Genomic DNA, 14,345 nt, shown 5'->3' with positions numbered 1-14,345 from the left:
CTTCTACAATTTAGACATACCTATTTCTAATTCTGTCCTAGAAAGACAAGACTTTGTTTTTTAAAGTTGACGGTACTTATGCCTGAATATTAAAATATTTGTAAAGCATGGTCAGGTAAGGATCAGGAAGAAAACAGCTGAGGAGAACACAGATACAGCGGAAAATTACTATTGCTACACCAGAAGCTTTGAGCCCTGCACCTTGCCAAGTGCTCACCTGAGGGTGTACAAGATCTTGCCATCATTCCATATGCGGAGGAGCTGGTTGGGGGTGGTGATCCAGTGAGCCTCCGCTGTCTTTGAGTTACGAAATATAGTGTCTGGGATCCAGATCAAGCCAACCATGTTGCTGTTTAGAGTCAGTATTTTCATGGTGCTGTTGAAGCGAAGACGGCTATCTGTCCACGTCTGGGCAAAAAATACATCAATTTGATACTCCTGCAAAGAAAGTATGACACACAAATTGAAATCTGTTCCATACTTCCCACCACTATTTAGTGTTTGGTTAGGCCTGTTCTGCTGTAGAGCCACAGGATACATTCTGGCCAATGGAGCTATGCTTTCTTTTTGTTTTGCTGCCTGAGGAAATTTTCTTTTCCTTTTTTCTTTCCCTTCTCCCCCTCCACCCTTTTTTCACATCTATGTGCTTTATGAAACAGGCCAAACACCTCACTTGCATGGTCCTGTGCGATAACAGTTTCTGCATGAGCACGTTCTTTTCCATTGTATCTAAAAAGTCACAGCTACAAGGTACAATTTGCAGACTTCTTTATCATAGGACAGACTGACAAAAGACACGTGAAAGATGAACAGGACCAACACACATAAGCTAGAGAATGGTAAATTTCCCTGATTATGCCCTTTAGGGAGAAGATTGTGTAAACTCAGTAAATTAATTGTTCTGCTTGTTAGCAATTGTTCAGACACTGTTTTTGAGGCCACACTGCAGCAAAAACAAAAGGCACGTTAGTGCTCCTTTACAGACACCTCATGTGCACCTAATGTTAGGAGTGGAACAATTGGCCCTGAATAGGCTAATACCATAATTTACATGAAATTCATCCTTTCTTTCACTCGATGTTTACTACTGTGTTTTTGTAGGTAAGCCATCATATTAGGTATAAATGCAGAAATTAAAATACACATGAACAAACAGACAAAATTACATAGGTGAACACATTAAACATGCTGATTTATGCATTTAATACCCCATAGAAGAAACTGTATTTTAATTTTGTATTTGAATTGTATTTGAATTCACATATTTTGTATGTGAATTCCAGCCAGCAGAGGCTGGGAGAGGTCATGTTACATTTGTTTATGTTCCTCTTCCTCTTTTCAGACCCTGTAGAAACAGACATCTGACTGTGTCATGCAATACCCTCTCAGTATTGCGGGTGTGGCTGCATCCATAATAGAGCTGGTGTTTGTTGATGTGACACAAAGTGTATGCTCTACAACACAGGCTATTACAGGGGTTGGGAATAATCCACAGGAAAACAACTCATTAGGACCCCTGGTAGATGCACTCTACCAGGAGAATTAAGGCTATGTGGAAAGTCTGGAGTGTCTTTGTCTTCGATCACTCTGAACTTGTTTTTATTGCCTTTTTGTTTGTCTATTCCTAAGTTTTAACACAACAGTATTATATCTTTTTTTCTTTATAGATAGTAAGTAAAGGTTGCAATCTGAACTGAGGACAGCGTTTTTGCTAAGAGCCACCTGTTTCTCCTACGCTATTACATTTTTGGCAGGCCATCCTTCCAAAGGTGATGTTATAACACCAGGAAACCTAATCCACTGGCACTGTAATCCAAGTCCAAAACACACTTTGGGCCTCTCATCTCTAGATGGTAAATGATCAAAAGGTGCTAGTACGTATCCAAATACCAGCAGTAGATTACCTCAGGAATTAAAGCCTAGTCACCAAAGGCATTAAGGACCATCTTCCTTATAGCTTATCTCACTACCATTTTTCATTGTATTATTAGCTTTATTTTCTCAGGGAAGATGACAGATTTGAATCTGAAGAGACTTTCATATTGATGACATCTTCACACATCTGAAGGATGCAATGTAATGCACCCAGTGTACCTTTATTATTCAAAAAGAACATCTTTAGTTCACCACATTTTAGATGGTAGAGCCCTGGTCTTGTTTCTTTACAATCAATTCCATTTTAGTCTTTGTAAGTCTAGTGAAATCATTTGGTACATTCAGCTCCTGTAGAGAGGAATATGCCAGACATGTCTATGGGTTTCTCCAAATGCTGTGAGAGAAGAGTTGCTTTTTTTAGCTCACATGTGAGAATCTGTATTTATAGAATCTGTATTTATAGAATCAAAGACCATTTGTATACACTGGCTAATGACAGTGCTGTCTTTTCACGGGACAAGTTTTTGTGTGATATTCATATTTAAGCTTATTTTATATGAATGCTTCATTTTGACTAAATTGAGAAGCAACCATAGTTCCTTTCTAGAATATCATACATATTTAATGATTTTTAGGATTTGAGATATTCAGGATTTCTACCCCACCAAGAGAATAATAAAGACCTTGAGCTCCCTAACACATTGTCCTGAGAAGGTACTGCAGCTAGATCTGAGCAAAGTGGGCCCCAGGAGCAGTATAAATGTAACATTGTGGTTTCTATTCCGGTAAATTACTTTGGCTGAGAAACAGAATACATTAGCCTAGAAGCAGAGTAGTGCTAACAGCACTGTCCGCCTCCCATTTTTTATCTTCTTTACTTATTACTGCAACTAGAACGTGCCAGCAAAGATCATTATTCAAAATATCTCTGCAATGGGCCACTGTAACTCCATTCACCTTAATAAAAGCATTTCAACTCAAATTAAATGGTTCACAGATCTTTTGAATTAATTAGTTCTGTAAAAAACTCAATTTTTCTTTTTGTAAACAGAGGTCAGAGAAATCAAAGCAACAATTTAAAAAGCAAAGTCAATAAGTTGGTGGAAACTGACTTTTTAAAGACTTTATCCTTTTTTTAATTTAAAGTATTTACAATGCTGTCAGAATGTACAATCTACAAAAAAAATCCCAGTAAAAATACACATTTCCATATAATATCTGAATTTCAGTTCTCTCCATTAATCTTTTTTAGAAGTCACTGTTACATCAGTACATACTTTACATTAATCTTTTGGATTTCTTCAGTCTTGGTTAACCAAGCAGATAATGGGGTATGATATTTATGTATTCACTCTACTATAAAGGGACAGAGGTGGCTTTCAAAATTGGCACTCAGTTCTTCTCTTCTAATGGTTTTAAGCCTATGCATATTTCAGGAAAATTACCTCTATCTTCCCTGACAACAGATACTCCATTCCCAGTGAAGTCAACAGCTTCCATATGTTGCTTTGCACAAAGCTGGTACAGTGATCTCCAACACTCAGCATCCAACAAGAAACTGCCAGAAGAAAGGTTTCTATGTTGGTTTTATATACAGGTCAATATAATGTAATATAAGAAAGTAATGCTCTTCATTTGCTAGCTAATATCTGCCATTTTAGATCTTTATGAAATGTAACAATTGCACTTAGAGTTCAGAGAGGACATCAGGTTTCAGTGATGTGATGCCTCAGATGAAGTAGCATCATACAACTCTTACAATATTCTTTATGTTCTGTTCTACTGCTGCAGTAGAAGTGTTGTTAATATCCTTCTGCTTCTTTATTTTTATTTTTATGTTTTTGGCAGCAACCACTGACTACTACAATGAACACAGGAAGAAGTCAAAACCAGCAAAATTTTCAACAAGACTGCTTCACAGCAGCAGAAAAGTAAAACTATGTTCTCCATGGAATGCCAAGGTTGTGTACAGTAAATTGTTCTCCTACTAAGTTTTTTTGTCTTAATGGTACCTGGTTTGCCATACTAGCAAAATAAACTCAAGATTTTTCCTACTTTATACCACATATTCACACTTTGCTTTAATGTATTAACTGAAGCTACGCTCCAGAGCAGCCAAACTTTAAAAAAGGTATTCTCTTTAAGAAGGGACAACTCTAACAGAAGAAATAGGTCTACATGCTAACATGAAGGGAAATTCTAGGGAAATCTTATTTCCTTTAGTACATATACATATTTCTGAAATGGTATTAAATTTCACTGATGGGAAATTAATTATAAACTTGAAAGAATTGATAGAAGTATAATTTATTATCAGTTTTAATGGATTTAATTTTGTTTGGCTTTAAAAGTAAATTCATGAACCACGCTACATGTTAAATTACCCAGACTTAGAAAATTCACCGAAATGAAAACTGTTTGAGAAATCCACAATCTGTCCAAATCTGATTATATATGGATTTTTTTAATTATAAAAGAAACAGTTTTAAGAAATTGAGAAAGCAGGAATGTGAAGCTAAAATATGAAAATTTTTCCTAGTTGAAGACTCCTGACATATACAAGTACTCAGCTGAATCTCTAACCACACAATATTATGCCTTTTAAGAAATTTTAAATTATCAATATTTTTTACTCTTTTTGGAAAGAGTACATTAATAGTATATCAGTTTATTCGTATTTTGTTTGATTATATGAAAATATAAAGCCTCATTTCTGACAGCTAATGTGTATTTCTGTGTGAAATGTCTTTGTTTTCTTTTTTACCTTCTGCTGATGAATAGTTTATGACCAAGAATTTGTCATCGGTTCTTTTTTACAAATTACCCTTAAATGAATGCTTTATCTTATACATTTCATCATGTAAAAAGATTGTTTTACCTGTAAGACTTCCATTGCAAGAAAAATTCAGTAAAACCTGAAAATTATAAGCGACATTGTGTCACTGAAAACCTCTTTATCATGCTCTATGAGGTTTTCTTTGAAAATGGCATTTTAAAATTGGCATCTGACAACATTCACTTAACTTCCAAAAGAAACTCCTAGAACCAAGGAAACAGATTATGATCCTTTAACAGTACAGTATGCAAGTAATTGTCTCATGTAGAATATTTCTTCCCATTCAAATTTCATAAGTTCTCCTTTAAATCTGAAACATTTGCTGAGAAAAATGACTGAATGACACAAGGAAAGTTAAATGGTATTTTTCTGTTATATGGTTACATACAGAGCAAGAAGCTAAAGACAATTTTTCTTTCTTACTTCCCATTGGTTTGTGGATGGGAGACATAACTCAGATTTAGCAACAGTATTACCTGCAAATAACTGTATCTAGCCAAGGTTCCAACTACTCGATTTTAGCTTTATATATATATATCTTTATATATATAATATATATATATATATATATATACACATATACACTTTTTTTTTCAGATATTCCTAATATGGTTTCATTAGTGCCTTGAAAATAATCAGGTCAGCAGTGAACTGCTTGCCCTTCACCAGTGTAGGAATGATAATGACTGGGAGCACCTTGAAAGTGCCATTGTTTGAGGCATCTGTAGACACAGAGAAAAACACACGCTTTTCAACCAAGTCTTTCATTGTTTTCTCAGTCAAAAGAGCCACAAACCTGTTGTTGGTAATAAATGAAGCTTTTCTCCTTTCATGGTGTATCATTTTAGCTGTTGGTTAATCATGGAAATTACTATTTCATTGGCTGTCGCAGTCAGGTAATGGATTTGAATGACTATGGATAACAGTATGGCATGCCTTTGTTGCTTCTGCTGCAGCCTTCTTATTTTCTGGATTTTCACAATTCTTCACAACAGTAAAAACAATAATATCAAGAGTCTTTTCCTTAGGAAAAATGTGAGAATTTCTTGCATGATACTTTCCAGGTTATTATTATTGCCTACCAGACAACACACCATCACCCCAAGACTCATTTCCCCATAATGTAGGAAGTCCTTGGACAAATCCTGCTATCTTTTCTGATTGATTCAGAATTCTTTCTCTAACTCTTCCAAAATGATATTTTTTCCATTGTAGAGCCTATATATTGATTGGTGATGGAGTGATACTGTTTTTGATTAAAGCTGCTACTGGCATTTGTATGAGGCTGGTACTCAATCAACTGAAAACAGCTAGATAATTAGAGTCCAATTTAGATTATGATTATTCTGTGCCCTCCCACCCTCCTTGTATAACATGTCAACATACCACACCACACTGCAAACACTGTTCCAATAAACTTGGAACTAGTCTAATAAAATGCGTAAGGGACAAAATATCCTTTAGTTACCAAAGGGCTTGACTTCACCAAAGTGGGTAATCCTATTTGTAAGCCTAAAACTGTTCTGGAAGTAAGTATTAAACTTTGTTTTTTTATTTCAGTCCAAACCATTCAGTATGAAGTATGCTTAAAAAATTAATAATGGTAGAATGCCTTACATGCAAACAGTGCCATAGAAATGTTAAGCACTATGGTTTAAAAGGGGACATGGGATGGAGCTGTTCAGGGAAACAGGAGAGAAACAGAAGAAAAATCTCTGAAGGGTGGGAATCTCCCTCTTACTACGCTCAGCCATAGACCACAGGTGAACACACAGAGAAATGTTCTTTCTTTATGCCCTTGTCATGCTTGGATTAGAAGTACGAAGAGAAGGGTTTGAGATACTGTCTTTTAATAGGAAATGTCCCAAATATTAAAGTGACACTCATGATGTCTGTTTATTTAGTCTGCAATTTGATGCTCTTGAGAACATTCAAAGAGCATAATCTCTTGAGAGTTTGAAGTTCATTTTCAATAAAAATATATTTTTGCAGCCCAGCTCACCACTCAAAGGAAAGTTCAATCAACAACTGAATTGCCAAAATTATCCTGCAAAGGACTGTCTGATTGATTCAGCCGCCTCTTTAATTTTGTGACAAATGAGTGAAAGAGAAAATGCTCCCTGAAGTATGGGATGAGTGGTTCCCCCTTTCTGAACCAGTACATTCCCACATTTGACATAAAAAACCTCGAGAGTAACTGTCTGGAGCACAGCCCACCTTCAGCTTCCCTGATTCAGCCAGTCTTACCCTGGGCTACAAAGAGGAGAGAATTGTCCTCTGTCTAGTGGAACATCTTCTGAACAGACTTTTGATAATTTGAAGAGGCACAGGTCGTGCTGTATTTTTGATATTGATGGAAATAAATACTTCCACAGCAACTGCTGCATGATGTGTGCTGATTTTTCCCCAGATTGCATGGTGTATAGATTATAAAAAGCCAGGAACTACGGCAATTCCAGGAGAGCCCTAGAAGGCTTACTATGTTTCCTTAGCACTATTGCTTGACAGCTACTGGTTGTTTTTTCAACCTGTGTGCAACTTGCCTTCTAGTTTCAAAAATTGGTAAAAACTTCTCTGGTATCCTGTGGAAAGAAACTGAAAGTAGTGGAATGGTCTACCATTTTTCCAGCAAACCCATTTTGAATCCTACATACTCTCATTTTGTGGAAATAATGCAGAAAGAAATAAATGAAATCTGCTGGAGAAAACCCAGTAAAATAAAGAGTGTATTTCCTATGCAGTGTATATTCAAAACTCTTGTGGTATCATTAAAACCAAAACAAGTCTTCTCTGAGAACAGTAATTCTCACAACATTAGTCCTGAAAGTTTGACTTGCTTTCAGCACAGCTTGGGATGAGAGAAGTAGCACCATTAGGGCTGCCTGCAACTTTTCCTAAAGTATCTCTGCCAGCCTAGAACTTCATGTTTTCAGAGTCTGCCCAGAAGCTAAATGGGCAGGATTTACTTCATGCTGCATACAACAGTGGGTTTTGGAGCCTGAGGATCCATGTCAGGGATCACCTTCCCATTCTCCACGAGTCTGCTTTGTTTCCACTTTCTGTGCTTCTTCTCCAACTCCAGATCCTACCTTTATTCCTAGTAGTCTCTATTCAGAGTGGAAGATCTAAGGAAACACTTTCTCACTTTTGGGCTTTTTTCTTTTCTTAAACAGAATTTATCTTTCCCATCAGCATTAAGGCTGTACCTTCAAAAGATCCCCAGAAGAAATATATAAAGAATGATTAGGTTTACAGTGGTAATAAAATATATAACTGAAAACTTTCCAAACCTTTTTATGTCTAGAAAGAGTTTCAATAACTTGCTCAAAAGACTTTCAATAACTTGCTCTTTTGTGAGAATTTGCTTTGATACTTTCATAATGTTACAGGCATGATAGTTTCATGGAGAAAATACAATGAAAAAAGCAAAGTCAACATTGAGATTGTCACCACAGATATAAGGGGTATTCAGGTTAGCATTGTCAAAATATTTCAGCAAGTAGTCACAGTTGTCTCCATATGAATGCTGAATGCTTTGAATCAGAAAAATAAGAAAAAAGCTCTTCTCATCACTGCCTCAGCAGGAATCTTGGAGCAAGAAGGATGGAAGCTTGCCTTCTTCAGTACACTATTGCCCTTTGCCTGCTCAAGGGATTATTTCACTGATTTCTTGCTATCATAAAGAGGGAAAGACAGCTAACTTCAGACTAAAAACAAAGTATGCAGTTATGTAACATTTCCTTTCTCTGAGAAAACATTTGTCTGTCTCATTCTGCCTATTTTGGCTCTTTGGAGGCTAGTTGCAGTCCTGCTGTATTTCAAATAAATTCTTACACTCAGTTAAAGGAAGGGCTGGAGATTTTTGTTTTGGTCCATCCCCTGACATTCCTTCATAGCTTTCCCTTCACTTCGCACTGATGGATTATCTCTTCTGCTTTGATCAATCATTCTATAGTCAGAAACACAGCATGAAATTAGAAAGAATGCATTTCAAAAAACCAGCAGTAAATCCATTCTCTTCCCTTTTGATGGAAGACTCCTCATACTTGTTAAACACTGTTGCTTCCCATTTCTTTTCGGACTCTTCCGTTGGCTTCTGTTTCTCTTAAAGCATTCCCAAAGACATCCTGATTGCTATGATCATTCCACAATTGCATTTCCACACCCTCTCCTCTTGGTGTGTCAGAAGGTTCACATCCTGTTGCAGACAGGGCCTGATGAGAAGCTTTGCCTTTGATGAGATTTAACTATACGCTCTTAAATTGGGCTACTTTAGAGAAAGGGACTTCTAATGCATGCAAGGAAGTCACAGAGGAAGTACTTGGCAGCAGGCACACTTGATCAGTCATCTGATGAGCAATGTTACTCAAAATGCTCATCAGAATAGTCACTTCTGAGAAGATTGCTGCTGGGAGGAATAATATTGTTGGGATTGACAGAGAAAGCACAGTGCCCACTCTTACCTGTAATTTAAGGCTTTCCTAAGACAGCAGACAGGATGGAGTTTGAGAGAGAGAGAGATTCCAAATGCATAATTTAAAAAAATCAAGGTTGTTAACTTGTGAATTTAGTATGACAAATGCACAAGGACAATCTTAAGTCCTGTGGAAATAGTAAAGAAATAAAAATGAATAATTCCTATTAGAAGAAACAAAGAAAGAGAATATTAAAAGTCTGTGAATATAAGTTAATTGATGTACTTAATATAATAAAGCACATTATCAAGATCTCCTAAGAATACTTGATATCTGAAAAAAAAATCATAAAACAAATCGTAAAGATACTCAATTAGAATTTTAGTATTCACATACTACAACAAAAGATGTTGTTTAGTTCTTGAGGCGTTACCTTATTCATAAAAAAAGCTAAACTTCCCTGTTGACAAAAAATAAATGCATTCTCAACGACTACACACAAGAAGACCTTATGCTCATAATCTCTGTTGAAGAACCTCTGACCAAAGAAGTGAAGAAATACTTTGAAACATCTTTTATGCCATCAGCAAGCCAGAAAAGGAGAGCTTACCATGATATTTTTATGTGTACTGTCACTCTTAGAATAAGATTAGCTGTAAAGGAATGGGAGACAAAGCAGTAATGATAAAACAGACACTCATTTCAGGGTTGAGGATCAGGTACAGTGATGGTTTCACACTGAATCGTGAGCGAGAGGCAAGACGGTAAGGAACATTTGTAAGGAGCAAAATAGCAGGTGGCAAAATCAGATGGGTAAAAGTCCTGTTCCAGCTGTTCCCCTCCAGTGTCATTTTTAGGGTAAACTCCTGAGGCCACGTTATATCTTAAGAAACGAAATGCCACTCTACTACAGTACTGAAGTGTCTCAGAAAGTTGCTCTCTTACAACACTATGGTTGCAAGAAAAAAAAAGTTATAACTTTTTCTTTCTCAGAAGCTGAGATATTGAGGACATTTTTGTCTTCTCCAGGATGCAGCCAAGTCACAGCTCACCAGAGATTTAAACCCCATTCTTTCAAACTCTCTCCCATTTCAAACCATCCTGCCACCCATTTTCAAGGGTCGAAATAAATGCATATAATTCCACATTTGTTGTGCTTTTCCTCAAAACAAGCACTAACTCATTGATTGCATCTTCACAGCTGAATAAAGGGAGACTACACACATAGCTCAATCACCACACACCCAGTCGCTCACCTTATTTCACTGCCAGTTGACTTCCTTACTCTGTTCCTCACAGGGTAAATCTGCCACAGAGGCAGCTAAAATATAGAAATGGAGACATATACCGGTTGGTGCCATTCAGTCCTGGGGACAAGTATTGGTCCCTGGACATCTTTGATTTAGCAGAATAGACTTACTCAGATCACAAACTCTAAATTTACTACAACACAAATGGGATCCAAAAGGGGAGTTTAAAGTGTTGGATGACAGAAATCAAGGAAATAAATGAAGCAACAGTGATAAAGGGAGTTATATTCTACATCCACAGGATGTGAATAGGTGTTACTCGGATTAAAAAAAATGATGCACAAAAAAGCTGACTGTGCACAAAGTAGTAGAAAAAGATCATCTGTAAAAGCCCTAATTTGCATCTGAGGAAAATGAAAATGCTTAACTGCTCTAAAAATGAAAAGATGACTGCTCTGCCACATAGGCACAGAGAGACACTGTAATGAGTCTGCATGCAAGCCTTTCTTCCTCTTAGCCTCCACAGGAGCCAGGGCAACCCTCTACCCCTCTGCACTGTTAGCTCAGGCAAAACCAGACCCCTCTCTGCTTCTGCACTACTGGGAGCATGCTTTAAGGGGAGATTGAGAGCCTTTATTTGAAATATATAGACCCTAAGGCTGTGCTGACTGCCCTACTAGGCTGAACCAAGCCTTCCCACATTTCCAAGCTCCAATTCACAGCTCACCTCTTCAGAAGAAAAGAAAGCAGGCAAATGTATTTAGACTTCATCTAGGCTTTACAACAGAAGCAAAGAGGCATTTCAACATGGGAAGTATCTGGAGGCCTTTCCTTGCCTCAGTTTCTTCAACTCTTGTATATTTTTTTTTATTTTATTTTGATCTGGTTTTGTGGGCAATTCCCTGGGGTCTATTCACCCAGGTCATGCTTCCTACCAAGCCTTCTTGTGTTGGGTGGTTTGACACTCAGAATTAGTTCTGTCTCCCTTCAAGACCCTTCTTTTTAAGTCAAAGTTCACCAAATTCCAGTTCCTCCTAGATTTCAGTCCATTCTTTTTTCATATGAGACTTATTAAAACACTGGTAATTCTTCATTGTTTATAGTCAGGGGAAAAGTGACACGAGATGAAACAGCAGATGGCTGATGGACATTCACTGGGCCATTCAATGACAGCAATTTCAGGAGTCCAGGCTGTTCCTATCAATTTTATATGAGCATATTATACTCACAAGCTCCATCACTCACCAGTTGGGGAAATTCAAAAGGAGACTACCAGAAATTTTCAGTACCTCATATCACTCTTTGTAAGATATATCTTGCAAAGCTCATTAGGGAAAATGAAATACAGTCTTGTAATGATGTGCAAGACAAACTCACTCCCTAAATCAGCATCTCTTCTAACACTGCACAATTAGTAACTTATACTGGCATACAGTTTTTTACACTATACTAGAAAGAATAAAAAGTGCAGTTTCACATTCTAACTGGAAATGAAGTAGATAATATACATATTACATAGGTGATACATATATATAGGTGACAACACAAGCAATCCTGGTATGCTGTACCTAAATCTCCCAGCACCTGGCAGGTAAGTAGACATAAGGGCAGCTGCATCTCCAGCCCCAGTGAGGAAGGCACTCCATCCGTTGCCATGGTAACATTCCCACCACTTCTGCTTGCTCCCACCCATTCCACTGGTCCCCTCCCTGTTGCTGTGGTAACCACTTGATACCAGTCCTGCTTCTCCGACCCCTGCATGCCCCTAGTCCCAACTGGACACCCACCCACCCACCCTTCAGCCATGGGCTCGGAGCACACACTGACATCAGCAGCATGCAGCTGGAAATTTAACCTGGGACATACAGGGAAAGTACCATTTTGTCTCAGACAGAAGAGGTTGTGGAGGTTCTGTTTGTTTTGTTTGGACAAATTTATGCAGGGATATGCTATAGGGGAAAGCCATGGGGTCAACAGAATGCTTGTATGCCTCTTTCTGTGGTACATGTACTCAGGCTGATCTTTGCCCAGAAGTTCATGTCACTGATAATTAACTTTAGAGCAATCTCTTTTCCCATATTTTTTTCCTTCTATTGTCTAATTACAGAAACAGTAATACTGACCCAGCCATGTTTCTCTAACTCAATGTTTTTTGGCTTAGTCAATCTTCACTTCTTTGATTTCTGAATACTGTTCTTAAATTGGTAAAGGTTTTATTATTACTTCTATTTTCTTTTTCCCAATCTCAGTTAAAGAAATATGGAAAAAAATGTTTTGCTCAGAATCTTCCAACATTTCTTTCTGAATACTGCTAAAAGTTGTCCAGCCTTTAACACTTTCACTGCAAAGATATAAGCTGGGTAAGATTTCCAGCATAAGTTTTCTGAACTTTTCTTGAACCCTTTAAACTTTCCCAGATTCTTAAAGCTTCTTTCACCACAAGAATAGGATAAATCTTTCATGGCCTATACCACTACTGAATCTTAGCAGACAACTGGATGTCCAACAAGAAGACATGTGGAAGTCCAAGAGCTAACAGTGGTTTCTGGTTTTACCTGATATCTATACACATTCACAATGTTTTCTTCACTTCAGCATATCCAAACTTGTAGCAGGAGAGAAAAACTCAGCTCTAGTTAGAGAGTAACTTATGCCAATACAGGAAAAAAGAGATCTTTTTTTCATGTCAATTTTCTATTTCACTGTTGTTCTCTAAAACATATTTCATAGTGCCCAGCTGTAAAGTGTTTCATGCAACAATTCATAATATACATTCCAATTGCCTATGAAAGGGAAAAGTTATTATAGTAGTTTCAATACCAAAAACCAGTCCATTGCAAACAACATGAAAGAAGTGCACATGCTTTTTAGTAGTGGAACCCTGTGTGAATCTTTACTTTTTAATCTCATAGAACAACAGTAAGAATGAAAAAAAAGGATACAAAGTACAAATTGTTTTAAGCAAATTCTTCTCATTCTTAAAATGTGGAATAAAAGATGACATGAGAAAGATGGTTGAAATTTTTCTGGAGGCAATAATGGAATGAAAAATTAACTAAGGAATGTGAGAATTCTTGAAAGCAGCTATTGAACAACTGAATTTTTAATTATGCATTTTTTAAAAAGCGAACTCAGTCTGAGTTGATAAATATGTACACGTCAGCTGCTGTTAGAGTGAAGAAAGCTAGAGGAGTAAGTCTAATGCAGTTTATATCTTTCTCTAAACCTGTAAAGGAGAACACTCATCAGAGTTGCAAACTCGCCACCTGCTTCAACTTTGCTCCATTTGAATTTAGTAACCTTCATAATTAAGTGGCATTACCAGTTTGGGAGAAATAAGTGATCAAATATCAAACCAAATAATTTTCTCATCTGAACCTTCATTTTGAACTTTCTGAACTTTCTGAACTTTCGTCTTAATACAACACCCAAGTGACATGTAGTCCACACACTGAGGGATAAGGAAGGTTTATAACAAACGTTAGGAAATTCATGGACAACTCAGCGTAAGGCTGGTTTAAATTATACTTCCAGAAGCGTAAAAGCCTCAAATCTGGGAATTAAACAAGGTTCACTTTAGAAAAACTTATTAGAAAATACAGTTCTATTATGTGATTAGAGTTTCTATATCAAAATCATTTTAGTGTATTGCAGGTGAGGTTCTTAATATCACCAGACATTATGTGATTTGACTTGTCTCATTATAGAAATCTATTTTCAGTACATATAGCAAAAGCAATACCAATGTCAATTAAATGACTCAGACCGACTTCATAATTGTTGTTTTTATTTCAGTCAAAAAAGTACAGCCATTTCTGACTATGAAGGTATAATAGCAACATTATCTTATTTAACATTATAAAAAAAAGTTCTTGCAAACTCTTGAAAGAAATTCTTGCATTAAGAACACAAAAGTTGCAAGAAGGGTAGCTTTGTTTTAGGAAACATGCCTTTTTCTATACTGAAAAT

At 36.8% G+C, this 14,345-nt stretch overlaps 1 protein-coding gene across 5 annotated transcripts in view; it reads right to left on the bottom strand.

Annotated features, from left to right (window-relative positions):
- The window catches only part of GABRG3 (gamma-aminobutyric acid type A receptor subunit gamma3), a 328,202-nt gene that overhangs the window by 153,086 nt on the left and 160,771 nt on the right, over nucleotides 1–14,345 (bottom strand). For 4 of the 5 annotated variants that reach the window (XM_039388838.1, XM_039388839.1, XM_039388837.1 and 1 more), the window contains exon 5: nucleotides 218–438. In XM_039388838.1, the coding sequence (XP_039244772.1) occupies nucleotides 218–438 (221 nt within the window). Of the gene's footprint in view, nucleotides 1–217; nucleotides 439–3,320; nucleotides 3,434–14,345 lie in introns of all 5 variants that reach the window. The other variant, XM_039388840.1, reaches the window with a different exon arrangement.

The sequence above is a fragment of the Pipra filicauda genome, unplaced genomic scaffold (genome assembly GCF_003945595.2).
Source record: "Pipra filicauda isolate LSUMZ 115617 unplaced genomic scaffold, ASM394559v2 scaffold68_size4259465_pilon, whole genome shotgun sequence".
Lineage (NCBI taxonomy): Eukaryota > Metazoa > Chordata > Aves > Passeriformes > Pipridae > Pipra > Pipra filicauda.
The sequence above is the reverse complement of the archived record's forward strand: the minus strand, read 5'-3'. Positions and strand labels throughout refer to the sequence as shown.